The sequence below is a fragment of the Amphiprion ocellaris genome, chromosome 18 (genome assembly GCF_022539595.1).
Source record: "Amphiprion ocellaris isolate individual 3 ecotype Okinawa chromosome 18, ASM2253959v1, whole genome shotgun sequence".
Taxonomy (NCBI): Eukaryota; Metazoa; Chordata; class Actinopteri; family Pomacentridae; genus Amphiprion; species Amphiprion ocellaris.
The window spans coordinates 26,229,856-26,250,328 of record NC_072783.1 but is presented as its reverse complement, the minus strand read 5'-3'; the positions used below and the strand labels follow the sequence as shown (position 1 = coordinate 26,250,328).

Below are 20,473 nucleotides of genomic sequence, written 5' to 3'. Positions count from 1 at the left end.
AGTATATATAACTATGTAAGTTTAAGAACTGAAATTGGAACTGAGATCTTTAGAAAAACCACCACTCATGTCCCAAAACAATTTACAATTGAATGCTCAACATTATATTCAAAAATCTTGCTAACAATTTTTTATTCGTAAAATACACAAATATATTTTCAGTCTGTGGGAAACCCTGAAAACTAGTTTCAACTGTAAAACATATTCAAAATTACACTGACATATTTTAATCCAATTCAGTGTTTTCTGACTCAGATATGTTTAGGAGGACGATTATAAAAAGTAGCACCTCTCTGAGCAGATCCTGCTCCAGGTTGTGGCGTGCTAGCAGCATCTTCCTCTTGTACTGGCGACACTGGAGCTCATAATACTGCCTCTGCCTCCGCAGCAGGCCGGCCTCTTCCTCCGCCTGCAGCTGCTGCAGACACTCCTTCTGGTGCACCAGCCACTCCTGTTTCTCCCGCTTTGGTGTCGACTGGTTCTCATTGAGTTCCTTCAGTGGACAGACACAGAACAGTGTCAAGTTAGTATTAGATCAAGCTGAAAGATCAGCACAAAAACTTCAGTGTAATTATGATGTAGCCTAAATTTCACCTGGAACCAAATGGAGACGCTTCAGAAAACTGCAAGCAATTCACGCAAAAGAGGAAGAGTGTTTGAAACTGTACTTCTCTTGCTGCGTTTAACTAAAGACCTGCTCAGCTAATAGTAGTGTAACAGGCAGCTGAGATAACTTGATAAAACTCAGAAGTACCTCTTTGAGCTGCTCCTTGCGTTGTCGATACTGCCGTTTCTGAGACTCCAGCAGGCTGGTCAACTCCTTCTTTTGCTGGGCCAGTATGTGCTGCTGGAACTTCTTCTCCTCAGTCAGGACTGCCTTTGTCTGAAGAAAACAAACCGTATCATTACCATCAGGAATTTAAGCAGTACAAACACAGAATTTCCACAATGTGGGTCCCAAACTACAACTATAAAGATCACAGAGGTTTCTTCCTTGTTAAATTAACTCATTCATCCCTCCACTAACAGCTCACCTCCTTCTCCAGAATGGCCTGGTGCTTCTTGTTGAATTTCTCTCCTTCCATTGAGAAGCTGTTCCTCTGATTCTCCAGCTCCTTGTCCAGTCTCAGTTGATGCTCATCCATCTCTGCCTTCAGCTTATTCTCCAGACCCATTAGCTGCTTCTGGTGCTGCCGCCGCATTCGCTTGTACCTGTGAGAAAACACAATGTGAGAGGTCGGTCAGAACAAAGACGGTAAACTCCACCTGACACTGCTAACAAGGTGTTCACTGAAGCTTTTCTTTCGTTGTTCCCTTTCAATTTAAAAACATTAGGGGTGTCCTTTTTCTTTAAAGTATGATTAAGAGTACAAATGAAGTCTGCAATTTGTTATTTTCTCTTCTTTTAAAAGCAACATATGGCCTGGACACCAGCCCTGATTCCACAACGTGACCTCACCCGGACATCTGCTCTCTGAGGGCCGAGCCCTGCTCATGTTCCTGGATCTGACGGGTGACCAGCGAGGCCGTCCTGATGGTTGCAAAATGGTCTCGGCCTCGTCTACGCCGACCACCTCCTCCTCCACCGCCACCAGACGACGAAGGTTCACGTTGTGAGTCAACCTCTGGCTGATAGGGGTCATCGTAGATATTGTCATGGCTCTACATAAGGGACAAAATGGAGCACAAAAAAATATTTTACCATCTAGCCTTGACTAAATATCACCCAAGACTTCACATGAAATACACTGTTCATAAAACTTATCCAGTATTAATCAACTTGCTTTGTTAAAGCTTCAGTAGCTGGTTTGTTGTTGTGTATGTGAGCCTGTTGTGTGGTGATTTCCAGCTTCACTCTGTAAGCGGCAACACAGACAAATCTGCTTTGAAACTGGCAGCTTAAACTGGTGTTGCTTTTACCTTTCTTCCCCTCTAGGTGGTGCAAGTATGCATGTTTAAAACTGGTGTAAAACAGTTTCCCCTGTGGATTATCTACAACCAACGCAAAGTGAAATAGTTCAACTCCAGCATCTAAGAACAAGCACTAAAAAAAAAGCTTAAAAATAGATATTGTAACACAAAGCAATAGTTCAACAAAATATCAAAAACATAATGTATAATAATAAAAAGAAAATCTGTCAGTATTTTTACAAATTGAGTTATGTTTTGGACCTTAAAAATATTTTTTATCCATTGTAATCACTGCAAAAACTCAAAATCTTCCAAGTCTATTTGTCTTATTTTTAGTCAAAATGTCTCATCCCACTTGATTTAAGATAAATTCACTTTACAAGTGACATTTCAGCAAGATGGAGGGACTTGTTTTAAGACAATGCATCTTAAATATCTTGTTAATCTTGAAATTATCTTGTTTTGAGTTGTATTTTACAAGAAAAAAAATGTTACAAAAAATGTTTCTTTAAGAACATTCACATAAAAATCAATCAAAATCCAGCGAATTTCACTGGATATTGGTCAATTTTTTTGTGAATGTTCTTACAGAAAATATAAGTTTTACTGATATATATGTAATCACTTTAGATATTTTTAGGATTTTTTTGGTCGATTTTTACTCATTTTTTGAAAATATTTATAAGAATATTCTTGCCAAATTTGGGGGATTTTTTATTTTTTTTTAAAAAATAAAACTTTTAAGGGAAACTTTTAAGGAATTATTGGAATTTTCTTCCTGAAGGTTTTGCAAATTTTCAGAAATTTGGGTAGTTTTTTTTGCTGATTTTCTGAATTTTTTCCCAACAAGGAAACAATATTTTTTGGTGCCCGTAAATGAAGACAGCAGGAGGGTTAATACATCTCAAATTAGGAGGTTACATGAAAGCAAAAATCAATTTTGAATGAAAAACTGCTTTTTTTTTTTTTTAAAAGCATATCTGGCTTATTTTAAAACACCTAAGGTTAACAATCCTGGTAAAATATAGCTTAAAATAAGTTTTCCCTGTTAATTTTTAGATCTCAGTATTCTAAATGTCATATCTTATTTCAAGCAATCTTACCAAGCCATTTTTCACTTGTTCTATTGGCAGATTTTTTTCCACTTATTTCAAAGTAAAAGTACCTTGAAATAAGGTTTTTTTCTTGTTTTGAGAGGGGCATTTTTTCCAGTGATGTCATTATGATACAAGTGTGTGTTTTTCTCTTTTTAGATACATACTAAGGTCTTTCATATATGGGATGGATACTGTGTGAAAGAGGGGATTGGGAGGGGCATGATTCTCAAACAGTTTATCCACCCACAGACAGTTTGACGCTTGGACTGACCAGGGGCTTGTGCAGGACGGAGCTGTTGGAGGTGACGGTGTGCTCTCCCTCCTGCATCATGGCCATCTCTCCGCTGTCATCGGAGCCGTCTGCCAGGCTGTTGACCGAGCTGCTCTGGGAGCTGGCGCTGATCGACATGGATGGCAGAGAGTGGGAGCTCTCCATGCTGTTGACTGTGCCAGTGCGCAGCATATACTGCTCTACATCCTGGCACAAAGGAAAAATAGGATGTTTTAAAATGTTCTAGGAAAAGACAACACTATTTGGATGATGGTTTCTTTGCTTTATCGGGTGACAATAGAGCCTTGGCCAATTTATAGTATACAAGAACATGCTTCTGTGATAAAATAAGCTTTCTCAGCAGACATACAGTAAAATGTGCAGCATGCTAACAGTCGCAGGTCTCCACTGAAGAAACATGCAGCCTCACATTCTCTGAATTCTTTCATTTCCTACTGAAGGAACAGCCAACCAGAATAAAATAGAAACAAAGGCCTTTGTACAGAGAGGAAGAGGTCCTATATAAGTAACTATAGTGAATACAATACAAAGACCGGATGGATGCTAAAACCAGCAGTTACAGGCAGCTAGTGCGCCTATAGTGTGACTACAGTTCAACTAACTTTATAATTTTGAGGCAACACAAACTGTTTTCACTCAATAAAATCAGGACAATCCAATCAATCCACTGCAATGTTTAAATGAAGAGCTCAAAGTCTAATGTGGTGATCAGTATTTATTCCTTAAGTCACTGCATCCCTGACCTTGCAACCCCTCGTGCTATTTTCCTCATGTTTCCCTTCAGATGCCTTGGCCTCTTCCTTCTCCTCTGACCTATTCTTACCTCTTCCTCATCACCTCCTTCTGGTGCAGGACCATTGTGTGCCTCATGAAAGAGGATTTTCTTCATCTTCCGGTACTGAAGGTTGTCCAGCTCACGGACAGCATCCTTGGTGCGTGCGATCAGGTCCATCACAACTGTCATTGGACGCTCTCTGCATAGGAAATGGTGCTGGGTGGATGGATGGGTGAAGAAAATGAGTAAAGTGGAGGGAGTTGGGGGGGAGAAAAACTTAATGAACACAGAATTCTGAAGCTCTGAGTTCATGTTTAAGGGATTTTCTACTTGATAGGGTGATTGGTGGCACCTTTCTACAGCAGTACTGATGAATACTATAATAGCTGGCTACACTAGACATGATAGTTTCCTTGCACGTTGCCTCTCCACTCACTATTTTCCTTGATCAAAGCAAGAATGTTCTGCCTAAGGCAAATGATCCATTTCCCCAACAGCAGCAAGCCCACCTGCTAGCTATGCCAGTTCACGATAGTACAAACAGCAAAATCAAATATAAACAGAGACTACTACAGGTAAAAAGGAAATTAATTTCAATTTGATGTACAAATTGGAAAAACATATCCCAAGAGCACTGTTTGAGCTCTACACATAATGAACATTGTCCTACTTGAACATATACAAATTATATTTCTAATAATGTAATTTATTATTATTAATAATAATAATAATAATAACAGAACAGTCTAACAACACAGTCATCTTTGTACCTTGAGCAGCACATCAGAGGTAGGTCTGTCCTGGGCGATCTTCTGCAAACAGGAGTCCACAAAATTGCGGAAATAATCCGACCTGAACATGATAAAAATGTCATTGTAAAAGGCACCTGTAACTTGTTTTATGACAAATGCAAACAATCTGTAATGTCTGTCCAGCTGCAACATCATAAAAACAAAACTTTAATTTAAAACCTTTTAAAATTGTTTTATTCTGACAGAACAGTAGAGTCCCATAAGAAGTCTTGTGGGGTTTGTTTATATTCAACAAAGGTGAAATAATGAATGCTAACATTTGGCAAGTGCTCCTTGATTCACTCCAAGGACAGAACATAAAAGATTACCCTCCTGATCAGACTGAAAATATGATTCCTTTATCATTGATTTGTGTGTCATAGCTAAAAATAAATCAAGTCTCCCTCATATGCTGTGTAATTTCCCTGGTAATGGTCTGTGCAATCCTAAACTCAATCAAGTCTTGTCATGTTCAAAAAGCCTCAATAACACAATAACACAATAAGCTCTTCTATAAAACATAATCCATAGCAACGCAACAAAACCATCCTGTTTGTCTACAAGAACACAGACCAGTTAGGGAAGTTTTATCATCTCTCACCAGTGATTAGACTGCAACACAGGGCTCTCATTCTGGGCGATGTGGTATAAGGCACTCATAGCATTCATGTTGAACAGAGGAGGCTTCCTTTCCGCTAGAGAAAACAACAAACAAGGCATAGCGTGACAGAGAGTGGCAGATACAGAACGACATCACAAAAAATGAAAGCGCGAGAGAAGAGAAAGCAAAGAAAATGGTTGGATGCTTTCATCTTTTAAAACATAAAAAAAACACACACTTGTGTGTCATTTTATGGCCATGCCTTACCCAGCTCTATGCAGGTAATGCCAAGTGACCACACATCCACCTTCCCGTCGTACTGACCCTCGTCCATGGCGAGGATCACCTCGGGGGCCATCCTGCATGGAGGAAACAAGAGTACAGCTACAGCAATTCAACCATTTCCAGCTCTTTTCCTTTGATCCTGGACCAACAGAGAACAGCACCTCGGGGCTCACTGTCATTTCCAGTGTCCACACCACATGAGCACACATTATGAGGGTTAGGCTGCCTCATGTGCACTAACAACAGGAACTTGTAACGGCTGAATGGTGGAAAACACAAGTAGTGCTGAAAAGACCAGCTGGAAAGATTGATGATACAACCTGCTCAAATACATACATAAATAAATTTTAGTGTGTCAATGAAAACAAGCAACAGAGTTCAAATACCTTGGAGAAAAAAAAGGCTTAGTTCAGCTGCAGGTCACCATTGTCCAAACTGTATTCTTCATGCTTTGAATAAATTTGAATCTGAATTTCAGGCAGAAACACCTTCATGGAATCTAGCCAAAGTGTGACAATAAATGAGGCACAGATGTGCGCATTTGACTTGCAAACAAAACTGAACCTACTATTACCCTTACCAGGTATCATTCAGTGCATGAGGAGAAGTCTTTCTATTACTGACTGGGGTAAAGGTCATTCCTACTTAAAAAAAAACTTTTTGTTTTACTTTGATTTAATGTTATATTCCAAAAGACTATTCTAAAATCAAACAACATTTATGATCTGCAATTTCTCCGTAACAGCCATTTATCATAGATCCACCTCTCGATATAGTGCTTTTAAACGTTAGTTGTAGAGTTTGCAACTCGAGCTGAATTTTAATTGCCTTTGCACACATCAGGAAATCATAGGAATCAAAGCATGCATGTAATACAGAGTCCATTTATCTTATTGAACAGCTTCACTGTTTACTCGTCTCATTTTAAATTGTATCTGAGCTTAATGCACACAGAACATTTCATACTGCTGCTGCTTTAACTTCAGATGGGTTAACCTAAACTCATAAATAACCGATTGTGATAAATAGGCCAATCATGATCTCTGTGATGATCAAAATAACTGTTAATATTAATGTGACTAAATGTTCAGCAGCCCTAGTCTGTTGTATGGAAACATTTCAGTTTTTGTTGCCACTACATGAAGCAACACAACCAGTCTGTTTGATCATTTAAATCAGCATCACAAAGGTTTGTACGACAAGTAAAAAGTCATATCTAACTTCCATGCAAACCAAAAATCATTTTGCATGCCATTGACAGTGTTACACCATGAGATAAGTTCTAAATAGCTCCAACTAAAAAAAAGGTGTCTTTTCAAGTCTTTCTTCTGCTTTTTAATGTTTTTTATGCAGATGCAGTTCCCTACACAAGTCATCCCAGTCCCATAGAATGATTGTTTCTTCCCAGTTTTTAATTCATGTGTTGAAAAATTCCTTTTTCATACCGTAGAAAAATGAAATATCACAAAGTCAGTTTTTTTCCCTGGTATGGACATTTTTTGGTAAAAGTTTGTTTGGCACAGTTGATGAATACTGACAAGATTCAAGTATTGATAAACTATTCCTAATCTGATTACTTCTTGTGAATCCAATTTTTCTAAAAACATAATCTAATGACAGTGAGTCAAAAGTTTCATTCTTTACCAGTAAGGTGTTCCCACGAAGGAGTTGGCTGGAGCGACTATGGAGGCCGAGCCAAAATCTCCCAGTTTGACCTGACCTGGCTCTGTTAGCAAGATGTTTCCTGCCTTCACATCCCTGAGAGAGAGGAAAATGATCAGATAGGAGAAAATGGCCAGTCAGGAAAAACGTGAGGATGACAAAACAAATACTGAGAGAAAATGCACTGTTGGAGGCTGGGGAGTCGCAAGATGCACTGAAATGTGCTGCTGCACAAACACCATTGCATAAGCTTATCACAGGCAGTACAGTTTGTGCTTTCTCCCCTGTATGTTTTGTCTCTTGTCAGAAGTGTGGGGGAGGAGAGCAGAACAGATACAGATAGAAGAGAAATGGGGGTTACCTGTGAATCATGTTGTGAGAGTGAAGATACACCAGTCCCTGCAGTGCACCGTGGGTTATGGCGGCTATTTCCACTTCCTGCAGGGGTTTCTTGTGAACTGGATAAAGAAAGATATTATAGGATATCAGGTGGAGTGAATAACTGACATATACAATTAACTCATCAGTGTTTTGTAATTACTAATTTGGCTCTGTTCGTTTCTACCTACCTTCTAAGAGGTCAGAAGCTGAACCCAAGCAGTACTCCATCACCAACTAGAGGAGAGACGGGAGGAGTGTTAAACTACAGCGCAAGAGCACACTTGACCTGAGCGAAAAGAGGTTTTTTGTACCAGAGGTAGTTTTCTCTGAGATTTCACCACCTTTATGAAAGTGGGAAAGCTGTTGTCAAACTAAGCAGCAGCCCAGAAAAGTGTTGTCATGTCCACCTCAGAATGGAGGACTGAGTTTTGCCATTAAGTACATAAAAAATACAATCTTCATGTTTCATTTTAAAAACAGACTCATACAACACAGCAGATGATTGTATCAACTTCCTCTGTGGACCACGAACCTTTTGAGGATGTCTGGAACAAAAACTGCATTTTGGCAGGAGGAACCAGGCACTAAATTTAAATCCTACTTCCAGGTTCTGTTTTTTCAGGAAGTTTTGGACTTGACCGACTGTGATTAGTCAAACACCATCTCTACAGCTTGCTAACCGCTTCACAGACAAAGAGGAAGTATTAGACACCATTAGCGTCAATTCTGCTTTTTTGACTTGTATTAAAAACAAAGTTTGGCTAAGCTGTTGTTTTACATAGAGACAGAGACTTTTAATTTAACCTTCACATCCATCATAGTAATGCAAATGTAAATACAGTTTCTGTCGTATGAAAATCGCACTTGCTGCTGTTTTATAATCCATCATTCAAATGCTTAAATGCTCTGAACCACAAAGCCAGGTGACAACTTTGAAAGGCATATTATTATTATTGTTTTTTTAATCACCAAAACTACAGCATTTCACAGAGCTAAGAATGTGTAAAGACAGAATATATGACTGGATTTTCTACTTTCAAATGGTCCTTTACACTAAACGCGTGACTGCTGGTTTCATCTGGGAAAAAGAATCAAAACTAAGCTTGAAAATTGGAAATTTTTCATCAAAATCACTTTTTTTTTTTTTTTTTTTAAAGTTACTTTTTTGGCCTTTTATCAGCTTTATTGGACGGGTGCAGTGAGAGAGAGACAGGAAATGGGAGAAGAGTCAGGGGAAGACATGCAGCAAAGGGCCACGAGCGGGAATCTAACCCGGGCCAGCTGCGTCGGGGACCAGCCCCTGTACATGAGTCGCCCACTCAACGCGTTGAGCTATACGGGCGCCCCTTCATCAACATCACTTAATTCTAAAAGTCTCATCTTCATTTAAAAATCTGCCAAACATTCATATAGTTTGGACTAAGAAGATTCTGGGTGGAGGTGGGGTGGGGGGGATTAAGTTTCTGGGCTTCTCAGCACAACCAAGAAGCCATCCATGACTCAGCTGCAACTGGCAGTCATGCTGCAATAATTCAGGAACTTTTTGGCTGAACTGCAGGCTGTGCTAACACAGAGTAGATAGTATACTAGGATGAACACAAATTTAACTTGTAAGCGGTAAATTATCTAAAGTAGGTAAAGCCACTATTTTTGTTGACACGTTGAAAATGTTGAACATGTTAATTCCAGGTTCTTTTTTTTATGATTTATGGCATTAAATGACATTTCTGCTCTAATGCACAAAAGACATGTTAACGTTCTTTCTACTTCTAGCCACTCTTCCCATACACGTGTAGGATTTTATAGTGCAGTGAAAAATTATCCCACAGGCATATATAGTAAAAACACACATAAAAATGTGTAGGAAGAATTTTAGTTTCTAGGATATTTCGTGCATTTAGTTCCTGGAATATCTTGTTAGTGGTGTATATTTATGCACTGAATATGCATACTGGGTGAAAGCCTGTAATGAAATACATCCTGCCATGCTTCCAGGCAAGACTTCTGTGTCGCTGGGCCCAAAGCAACACATTGCGCACATACAAAATAATACAGTTTATTAAAGTGACACAGCTGGTGCACAAACATGCAGTATATCAGTACTGTGCCGTGAATTTACACTCACCCAGGCTGTGTGCTCTCTCAGGTAGCAGCCACGGTACTCAACGGTGTTGGGGTGGCGCAGTTTCTGGAGGAACTTCACTTCCTTGATGATATCCTGCCATTTCTGCAACGTGAACAGGGTCACAATCAGTGCCAGTCTTTCACAGATAAACTGATCTTACACCAACAGAAGGTAAACGATTAGAGAGGTGTCAGGTTTTACCTCATTGGACTGTTTGCCACTGTAGGACATCTTCTTGATGGCCACCACCTCATTTGTGCGGATGTCGTGGGCCTAATGTGGAAAGGTGAGGGACAACACACAGTTAATCCCATGTAGCTGTGGATGTTCTTTAAACAGTCTTTGTATTCTCAGTCGATGCGCCTCTGCTTTGTTTTTCTTTCTCAACCAGTTGATTACAGTTAAGGTTCAGCATCAATTGATGACAGCTGGCTGACGGCTCCAATGCAATATTTTTTCACAAAGCACTTGCGAACACTGTGATTCATCTGCCATTTTTACATTAGACAACAAAGAAATCACTATTACATAAAACAAGGCTTTCTGCTTAGCTTCCTTCCGTCCCTCTTCTCTTCTGCCCTCTCCTGTCCATCCCTTCATCCATGACTGGCTCTTTTTCACCCTTCATTAAACAGGGCTTTTCATCCACCACAGGAAAGTTGTTCTTTGTCCCTGACTCATACCATGTTTTTAGTTTTTCCTTCTCTCCTGTCACCGTTCATCTTCGGCTGACAGGTTATCCACCTTGTGCTCTTATTCAAAGTGTCACCATATTTATCTTCTGCACTTTCTAACAAACACCATTTCTGAGCCGCAGTATCATGCTTAACATCGGCTGTGAGCTATTTTCCTTTACTGTGCTCACATTTTCTTAACATCAACCACTCTGACCCAAGCTAGAATCATCACAGTAACATCATACATGATAATATCCCAAATCAAAAGATGTGAATTACTAGCCTCTTCATTATATTTATGTTTTTCTGCACACTCACTGGAAAGACTTTTGGATTACACTATGAAAACATTACCAGTAGCTACTATCTGATGGAGCTTTGGGTTGCTAGAACACATAGTAACTATTAGAGCTGCAACCACTCACACTTTGCATATACTGAAGATACTGTTTATGGAGCGGATGTGCTGCAGAGTTTTAGAATTTATCTTTTTACTAGCTACCCCCACAGCCTTTTGTTGAGTTTTTGTTTTGGGATTGCTGTGACTCAAGTTTATAGTCCCAGAAGAGCACCGTGAGACTTCAAGTTTTTCCACAGAGTTTGTGTGATATGGAAAGCTAACATCTACACACTACAGCAGACATAGTAAGGGATAAAGTAAAAACAAAAGCTGACAGTGTCATCAAGACCGCAGAGTGGAAGCTCTGTTTAAAATAAAGTTGTCACTCAGTGCCCACCCGTAACTTAATTGTTTTTAAAAAAAAAACAAAAAAAAAAAAACCAGACATTTTTTGATCTATTTCTGTGCGAAAGGGACGTGAACACCTAATGTATAAAACATAAGTAGAAGACTGGTCCATTTTTCCATTTGCAGAGCGCATCATGAAGCTTACATGCTCCTCTCATGTCTGCTGTAGACAGTTTCACTGAGTACAGTAAAAGCATAGTGTTGGCAGCAGTCACTTCCTGAAAGGTTTGTATACCGGTGCAATGTTGCCAGAGCACAATTATTTTCAAGGGTAGTTATATTTTCAGGGAATTTATTTTTTCACCTACACAATGCCAAAAAAGTGACAAACCTCCATCTTAAGGGAGCAAAACACAAAGTGATTTTGTCTGACGAGAGACAAAAAAAATGCGCTACACAACATACTGATTTTCATTTCATTTGTATTACATTGTTTATATACGTACTGATAAAGTAATGCATTTTTTTGTCAGTTTCCAGATGTATATAATAAATTATAACCAATCTTTATAAGAAGAACAGAAACCAATTCAACACAATTCTTATATTTCTTACCATAAAAAACAGTCAAACAAATGACCACTTTTATGGCCATGCCAGGAGAGTGTGACAGTGTATGTGACTAAAAAACAAGAAAGATTTCCAAATTCCACAATTTGACAACAAATTTTGTGCCCAGTAATTTCTCATTACTGATCCCACATATTCATATTTTACAGATATATTTATATCAGAAACCACTGGAAGCTACAGGCTAAACTTCATAATTTCTTTATCATGAACTCAGTGCCTTATTTCAACTGAAGTATAATAACCTGCCTAAAATGCATGCAGCACAAATTTTAGGTTTTAAATGAGTAGCTGACCCACATAATTGATCCAGCTGTCAGAGCTAAAATACATATAATTTAGTATTCAAATTCATCTTTAGTGGCAACAGACAGCTATTCCTTAGATCCTCACAACTACACTAGAAAACATCACTTAAATAAAAGAGAAGAAAGACACATATTCACTAAAGAGGTAACAGTAATAGTTTTATGTGGAACAATAACACAGTTTGAGTTCACACAAACCAGTAATTACAGTAGGTAGGTGTGGGCATCGATGTGAAGGACGGGAGCAAAAGAATATATTAGGAGATAAAGTATGCATTTATTCATTCGTTCAATCTATAACTGAGGCATGAAAGCAGACAGAAATTCTTTTGTATGTGTTGAGAAATGCAAACTGTGTTGGTATCATGTTACTTTGTTTTTACAAAATGAAAACCTGAGCAATTAGGATGGCAACAGTAGATGCTTGCTCACATGAAATTTAATGAACAGAAAATATGTGACCACCATCTCCAGTGCCTGATGTTGTGCATTCATGAATACAGTTCCCTATAAAATAGTTTCCTGTAAGTGAGGCATATAGGGAACTACGGCTGGGCGATAATTCGACTTTGTACTTAATGTCGATTTGTTTTAATGAAAATTGATTTTCTCATCAACATCCGCCACCAACGCCTGCCTGCTGGGCTCCCATAGTTCAGAGTGCGCACATGTATTGACCAAAAAACTACCCTTAAGAGCTCTAACGTGTGCATTCAAACTACGCACTCTGCTGCACCAACATCCCTTCACTATTACTGACCCAAACACCAAGGAAAACGACTTACGAAGTAGACTGCTCCGAAGCTTCCATGACCTATCTCCCTCAGGTCCGTGAAGAGCTTCTCGGGATCCTCCCTGGAGAACAGCTCAGCCACCTCCGGGTCCTTCAGGCTCCCGGCCCGCACACTCGATGGCATGGCCAGCGCCTGGTGAGCATGGAAGAGACACACTGGGTGAGCGTCTGTCATTTGGAAGGATTACCAACATTTGTGTTGGAAACACGAGTTGCCTTGGAAATATGGTCTAGTCTGTCGCATGCTGTATAATCGACACACTTGGATCTCTCATCCAGAAGAAGTAAATAAAAAAACATTGTGCTCAACTAAAAAAATGATCAGAGTCCAAAGCGCAGAAAAATTTGCACCAAATCAATTACACATTTCTAATTCTTAAGGAAATATTTGCACTACATCCCCGTGTCTCTCAATTATATAGATCACCTAATGTATTATTAAAAAAATACATAACACAGATTTACAGTTATTTCCATAAATCCACGAATCCCACCAATGACCAACGCACCAATCTGCGGATCCATACAGCATGTGTCGTTCCACTTCACAGAATCGAGTCACTTTGGTTCATGTGTAAAAAGCGTATCCTGCGTTACAACTGCATTTAAAGTGTCAAATAAAATACCAATCTGCGCTGGCTCATATGGATGGAAAATATCAAAGTGCCCATCAGCTTCAAATGACCATCAAGCCACCCACCCATTCATTCATCCATCACCATCCATCTGTCTCTCTACCAGAAATATAGGGCAGAATAATACTGGCAAAACTCACCATTGCTGCATTTCTCATTTTTACATTTAACATCGCAATATTCAAAAATAGTTAATTACCCCAAATTTCACAGGATACAGTATATACAGCTTTTTCTTCTGTAGATCCAGCTGTAAATGTAAAAGGAAAAAAATACCTTCCTTTCAGGACCAAATAATCTTTTTTATGCAATCCAAATATCATAAAATGGCAGATGCAGCATCTTTTTCCTCCAGCAATTCTTTTTGTAATGGTTTCTTTTACCTCTCTGACTCATGAAAGCATGATTCAAAAAAGTCTATGCAAATGCTTTGTATTTTTAGCCAAACAAATCATTCCTCTCCTACAATGATTTTGACTGGTCATACACCGGTCCTTCACCAGCCTGCACACTTGACGACACGACCACCACCATTTAGCAGCAGCACACTGAAGAGATCAGTGAACAAAACACAGTAAAATGTTAAGATGCTGAATCAGGGTTGGTCTGATTTGTCCATGTACATATTTATATTGCAGTGTTGATGCTAAGAGGATATGTTTTTCTGCTCACTTGAAATATATGAGTAAAAGGTAAGATAGTGGCCATGAGGAGTCACAGACAACAAATGGACATGTGGTACAGAATACTGAAATGGGAATTTAAAAAATGTGATTACACTATATTGACTGGGAGTAATGTTTTGATACTAACATGTTGGCCATTTTTTCAGGGCTGATACTGACTATCAGTAATCAACGAGATTGACAATGAAAATCTTAATGTGAAATTTTTGAATACCACAAAGTCTATCACAAAACTTCATTCAACTGAATTCCTTAGGTTACTGATGCTTTACACAAGCTGGAACAAAAACAGAACGTATCAACATTTATCCTTCAGTGCTGTTATGCTATTACTTATGATGTGTGATCAATCGGATAGTGCTGTGCGAGGGAAACTGCTCAAGACCACAGATTGGTAGCTACAGATAATGAGAGACAACTACATCGCAGCATTAGTAGCACACTTTTACTTTTTTTTCCCAAATTGGGAATCAGTTTTTAAATAAATGACATCAATAATTGATAAAATGCTGAATATTGGATTGGACCAGGCCCACAATTGATCAACCCCTACATCAGATGGATACCTTAGATCATTGCTTTTCTTCTTACTTTGTGAACTGTGTTAAACATATGTCGCAAAAGGTGAATTTTACAGCAATAAGGGTGCATTTTACACTGTAGTTTTAGTATAAAAAGATGAGTCTTTGTAAAGCAGCAAATTAAATTAAACTGCCAGGCAGTTTAGCAGGCCTATGATTGCCCTACTTCGCATGAACAGTTTGACCACAAGATTTACCTGTGTGTTCAAAGCATACAAACCCCAAACCACAACAGAGTGTGGCAGCTCTTTGAAAAGCTAATCAAAGGTTTCCTAAGCAAAAACAGTAAAGCAGCATAAAGGAGTGGTGTTCATTACAGGTGTACTGGGGACTGTAGTTAAAACATGTAGCTCTTTAGCCTCATATTGATTGAATCTGTGTTCTATTATGCCCTATGAGGTTAGGTAATATGACACTACAAACTGTGAGACAACTGTGTGATTCAACAAACACTGTGTCTGTCAACTTAAAAAATAATCAACCAAAAAACATTTCAAATGTCATCATAACTCATGGTCATTCAAATGTGCTGGTTTACAGTATTTAGCTCCTAAAAAGGTTGCCATTTTTTATTAGTTACAGGATCAAATTATTATGAATTATTTATTTACTGCACCGTTATTAAAAAACTAGATGTGTCCTACTACAGAAGGCCTACATAAAAGCATATAATTTTACTTGCAGTCATATTTCATTTGGGAGAATACAGCGCAGAAAATATCTTTTTGCAAATAGTAAATAAATACACTGGTTCACTATGTATGACACATTCAGATCATTTGAGGTGTTTGTGTACCCAAGGCTACCATTTCAATCTCCCAGAGGTGCAAAGTGAATGTTTCTGTGTAGCTGCAGTGCAGACAGGAGCTGCTCATTTATGTGATGTGCTGTCTTCTGTCGAGCAAAACACCCTAAAAAATCATGGGTTACTAGGATTTTGTCAAAGGGTTCAAATGGACAACAACAACTTAGCAGGTGAGTCTTCAGTTTTTGCAAACACGTTAGCGTGAACATGCATCATTTGATACATTTCTTTCATGGCCATTTTGCTCCTGTCAAAGAGGAAGCAATTGGTTCTCATTGAAAATGAGAAGTTCTTTAAATATTGCAACAAAGCCAAAAGCAAGCTCTTGATGTATTTTAAGAACCCATCCATTTCACACTCGCACCAGAGACAAGAAGAAAGCAAGAGACAGCTAATGCTGCAATTATGTGGTTCCATCCAACATCATCTGTTTTTTAAACATACATGTAATCACAATCATGGGAGGACCCTGGACATATTGCAGAAAACAAACAGCATATTGTCCTTCGTTGATCAGACAGAAAAGTAATCACCTACATATGTGCTTGTCATCAGTATCATGCTTAATGTGCATCTCAGCTGAGCAGGCTAGATGGCTTTTGCACTTGGCTGGTCAATTAGGCTATCTTTGCCCACCAAAGAAATGTATTCAACAGTAGCTAGACAACAACTCCTGCCTGACTGGGTGTTCAGGGTGCAGGCCAACAACAAGCTTTCATGTCAATGTCAACGTCTCCAGGATGTAAAAAATCAGGCAGCTAATGACGCTAGCTGGCCTCTTCCCTGCGAATAGTGGCAGAGATGCGCATTCGGCTGCATTTCCATGTTGAATGATTTATAACATGTCTTACCGTGGCTTTTGGGATCCACTGTAGCTAGCTCAAGAGCTAGCTCACTGGCCTGGCTGGAAAATATTGGTCTCACTCCCCTTTCCTCGGCACTCGTGTCTATTCAACACGAACAAACCACATTCTGCCTGTCGATGCTTTTACTTAAACTCCTCGCCATCCTGAAGCTCCCAGTCAATTGGACAGCTAGCACGTCTGCACGGCTTGACATGCGTTAAGTGGCAGTCAGTTAAAGTGACAGCTAGCTGACTGACGCCTGCCAGCTAAGCTAGCCAGCCTTTCCAGAGAAAATCAGGGGCTAGCTCTGGCTGCTGTTAGCAACGCCGCTAACGAAATAACGTAACGCCAGGAGCTGCCCGGGAGGTTTTCACTGGGAAACTGATTCATTAAAATCTGCGGCTCCGCTCCCTTCTCCGCTTTGCACTGTCATTACGTTAATGCAGTCGGCGGATTTCATCTCCAGTTCGTGTTATCCCCATTTTGCTCGACTCTCATCCGTTTTTGTTCAGGACTTCATGATGGCGGAGCGGGGCGGGAGCCGAAAGGAAAACGGAACAGCTCTTCTTCGACGCTCCGGCAGCAGGAGTGGGAGCAGAAACACCGTCCCCCCGTGGAGCAGAATTTCCAAAACACGAATATACTGTTGATATTCAACTCAGAAACACACTATATTACAGCTACTGTAAATGACAAGACGAAGCCTGTATTTAAAATGAGCTATCACCAGACATAGTGTAGTTTTATCGCCGACGAGTGAGCTAGCAAGAATTGTCGACCGTTAGCAGGGGGCGACTCTAGAAACTTCTCTCAACTGAAATTCAGGAATTCAATTATGCTGTTGCAGTATAGAGGGTAGTTGAAAATTATGTCAGTATTAGAGTTAACAAATGGCATTATAATATGTTTTAGTATCTTATTTTACAGTTAATGTTGCTAATTATCTGGTGTGCATAGACTGATACGGGTACAATTAACATTTCAGTTACTATGGTGACCACTGCTCAAAAAAGTCAAGGAGAAGAGATGCTGCAGTGCATTTGAGGGGGGGGAATTCAACTACAGGCAAAACAGGCTTTATCTATGATCAATATGAATATTCAGTCCATGTGCATTGACACTATCTAACTACAGCCAACTGTTGAAGAAAATGTGTTATTTCTGGGCTACCTGTTGCTGGATTTTAGTGGTAGAGTTCATGTTCTGTAATGCATCCATGCGCACAGTAATGTCACTGCTGCAAATATCTTTCTGGGTGGTGGAAAAATCTTAATATGACAGAAAAATATTTGACTCTACTACAATAATCAGACCTTTACGGTAAAATATTATCCAACAGTGATGCTGCTCAGGATTCAACTGTGTACCAAATGATGTTAGCTGTGGCTCATAAATTGACTGTTAGATCCTGGCCTATTCTGTCTGCACATCCAGGATAATTTATAATCATGAGTATTTGATAATGTCACTGCTGTGTTGTGTTCAGTGTAAATGCAAACTGGAGACATTGATATGGATCCAACTGTTGTTTAATTCTGCAGGTACTCATTAGACTCAGAAGAAAGACTCCTACAAATGTCTGGAAGCAACATACTAGCCTTCAGCTACTTTTAATGGTTAGAGGTCCGTGTGTGCGCCTCTGTCAACTAAAGGTATAAACAGTTTCTTTTGCAACTGTTACTGTCATATAATGGTGCATTCACTTGCCCACAGATACTATAGTTGCATTAAAGATCACATTAGGGTGGTCTTTGTTCAACATTTCACCAACTTTTGAGACCTCTAACATCAGTAGAATTTAATGAGTAACAAGAACCAAGCCAGTGTTCCGTTTTTTGCTATTTTGACACATCGAAATGGTGACATGAACTCATTTGCACGACCACAAAAACTAGTGGGCATAGAGGTCTGTATATTGTCATTGTAAGTACAAAATTACAAGCTGCTTCCTTGTCGTCTTCATGTTAAATTTATTAATATACACCACCGTTCAAAGGTTTGGGGTCACCCAGACAATTTCATATTTTCCATGACCTCAACACCTCTTCATGACAACTTGTTCTGCCTCCGACCTGGTGGAAACTCCAGAAACTCAGGAAAACCCATGGAGACTCGAAGAACTCGTGGACACTCGAAGAACTCGTCGGGCGGGGGAAGGTGTGGTGGGGGGGGGAAGTTCAGTCAAACAGTTTTTTTAGCCCCAGTGTACACACTTATAAAGACTGAACAAATTATAAGACAGTGCAACAAGAGATTTCCTGAATTCTGTCTGAAAGAATTAATACACCGATGTAAAAATACTAAACTGCTAAGGATATTATAAAAAATGCATTTGAAGTAAGGAAAGAAAAGAAAAAGAAAAGTTTGAGTGTCAGGCATGTTTTTTCCTGTATTCCTGTGAATTGTTTCCACCAATTTGTACAATTTCTTCATTAATTTATGGTAGAAATGTCTTCTATTTAGGCACAAGATGACAATTCAACTGGAGTGGAGTAGAACTTACAATATTTCCCTCTAAAATTTGAAGGAGAGGAAGTATAAAGTAACATAAAACAGAAATACTGAAATAACAGAAGTACCTCATAACCAGTACTTGAATAAATGTACTTAATTATTTTTTACTACTGTATTTATTGGTCTGCAAACAAGATGAAATTGAGCTGTTTCCACATGAAGTACACATTTTATGTGGAAGTAGTAAAACAAAGTAGAAATTCCTCGAAACTGGATTAAAGTTGTGCAACTGTGCAAATATATTTAATTCTTGCAGCTAACACTCATAATGGCAATTTTTTGGGGGGGAGAATTTGTACATCATCATCAGAATCATTATGAAAATTAGAGGAAATGTGTCATCGCAGTTTGGCTTTTAATTCTAATCCAAATCTCTTAGTTATTTCACTCAACATCTGTCCTGCAAAAGGAACCATTGGACTAAATGTCCTGTAGGGAAAAGACAGAATGTTTTTAACTGCCTGATAGGCACCTATAGTGTTTAGTGGTGGCAAACGTAGATAAACAGTTTTTAACTTAATCACATCAAAGACCAATATTTTCATAAATCATACAATGAATCATGCTCATTGATTTGAAACTCTGGCTACAAGGGTGTAATACAAATAGACATATTTAAAGATATCATCAACAGTATAGCAAAACATCTCCGGTACATTTATTTTTCCATTGCTATACAATTGATACAGTCCATGCAAGTCAATGCAAAGCAAGATGTGTAAGCCTTTTCAGTTCTAGAGCTGCTGAATCTCTTGAATAAAAATAACTTGATCTAAATAATGAATCTGTAAGCCCTCCTTAATACTATCATCATATGTAGTGATTACTGTCAGTGTCCACCCTTAGCACGCAATTGTCAGATCAGGGATGCATCCATTTAAAGAGAGCCCTGTGTTTGGAAAGACAGATTATTATGTAATCCTTTGTGGGAAATAAGGACGCTATACAAGGTTTGGCTGCTAAAGTCTGGGCTTATGTAAGTCACAGTGCACATATGTGGACCATGTTGTATACATTGACCGATGGACATGCTTTAATTAAAAGTTTTAATCGGCTTGAATTTAATTAAACCGATATAAATAGAATTTAATTGCAGCATTATTCTCACTACATATTAGTCACACCTTCAGTGATAGGATACCTTGAAGTGCCAGAATGACATATACATGACCCATCAGCATTAGATAACCAGATATTTTGGAAAACGTATTTTAAAATCCAGATATAGTTTATTACTCGCTGTAAATTACAACTTGGATTAGCTGTCTTAAGTGGCAAACTAATTTATGCCATAGATCTTCTTCGGCGACTTATTTAGGCTTGTTTTCGTCTAAATTTTCTTTCTGTTGTGTTGATCTGATAGCAAAGGATCTCTGCTCACACAGACATAC

At 38.9% G+C, this 20,473-nt stretch overlaps 1 protein-coding gene across 3 annotated transcripts in view; it reads right to left on the bottom strand.

Annotated features, from left to right (window-relative positions):
- taok2b (TAO kinase 2b) overlaps nt 1-17,127 on the bottom strand; it is a 31,817-nt gene extending 14,690 nt beyond the window's left edge. Inside the window, exons 1-16 of one of the 3 annotated variants that reach the window (XM_023289806.3) lie at nt 16,575-17,127; nt 13,009-13,149; nt 10,122-10,193; nt 9,921-10,022; nt 7,984-8,029; nt 7,776-7,872; nt 7,397-7,510; nt 5,735-5,826; nt 5,468-5,561; nt 4,846-4,927; nt 4,124-4,291; nt 3,280-3,486; nt 1,460-1,662; nt 1,035-1,212; nt 755-883; nt 290-493 (exon numbers count right to left, since the gene is read on the bottom strand). In XM_023289806.3, coding sequence (XP_023145574.1) covers nt 290-493; nt 755-883; nt 1,035-1,212; nt 1,460-1,662; nt 3,280-3,486; nt 4,124-4,291; nt 4,846-4,927; nt 5,468-5,561; nt 5,735-5,826; nt 7,397-7,510; nt 7,776-7,872; nt 7,984-8,029; nt 9,921-10,022; nt 10,122-10,193; nt 13,009-13,140 — 1,920 coding nt within the window. In that variant the 5' untranslated portion in view covers nt 13,141-13,149; nt 16,575-17,127. The remainder of the gene's footprint in view (nt 1-289; nt 494-754; nt 884-1,034; nt 1,213-1,459; nt 1,663-3,279; nt 3,487-4,123; nt 4,292-4,845; nt 4,928-5,467; nt 5,562-5,734; nt 5,827-7,396; nt 7,511-7,775; nt 7,873-7,983; nt 8,030-9,920; nt 10,023-10,121; nt 10,194-13,008; nt 13,150-16,574) is intronic. The other 2 variants (XM_035957065.2, XM_023289808.3) reach the window with 2 other exon arrangements.
- Between the last annotated feature and the right edge of the window lie 3,346 nt (nt 17,128-20,473).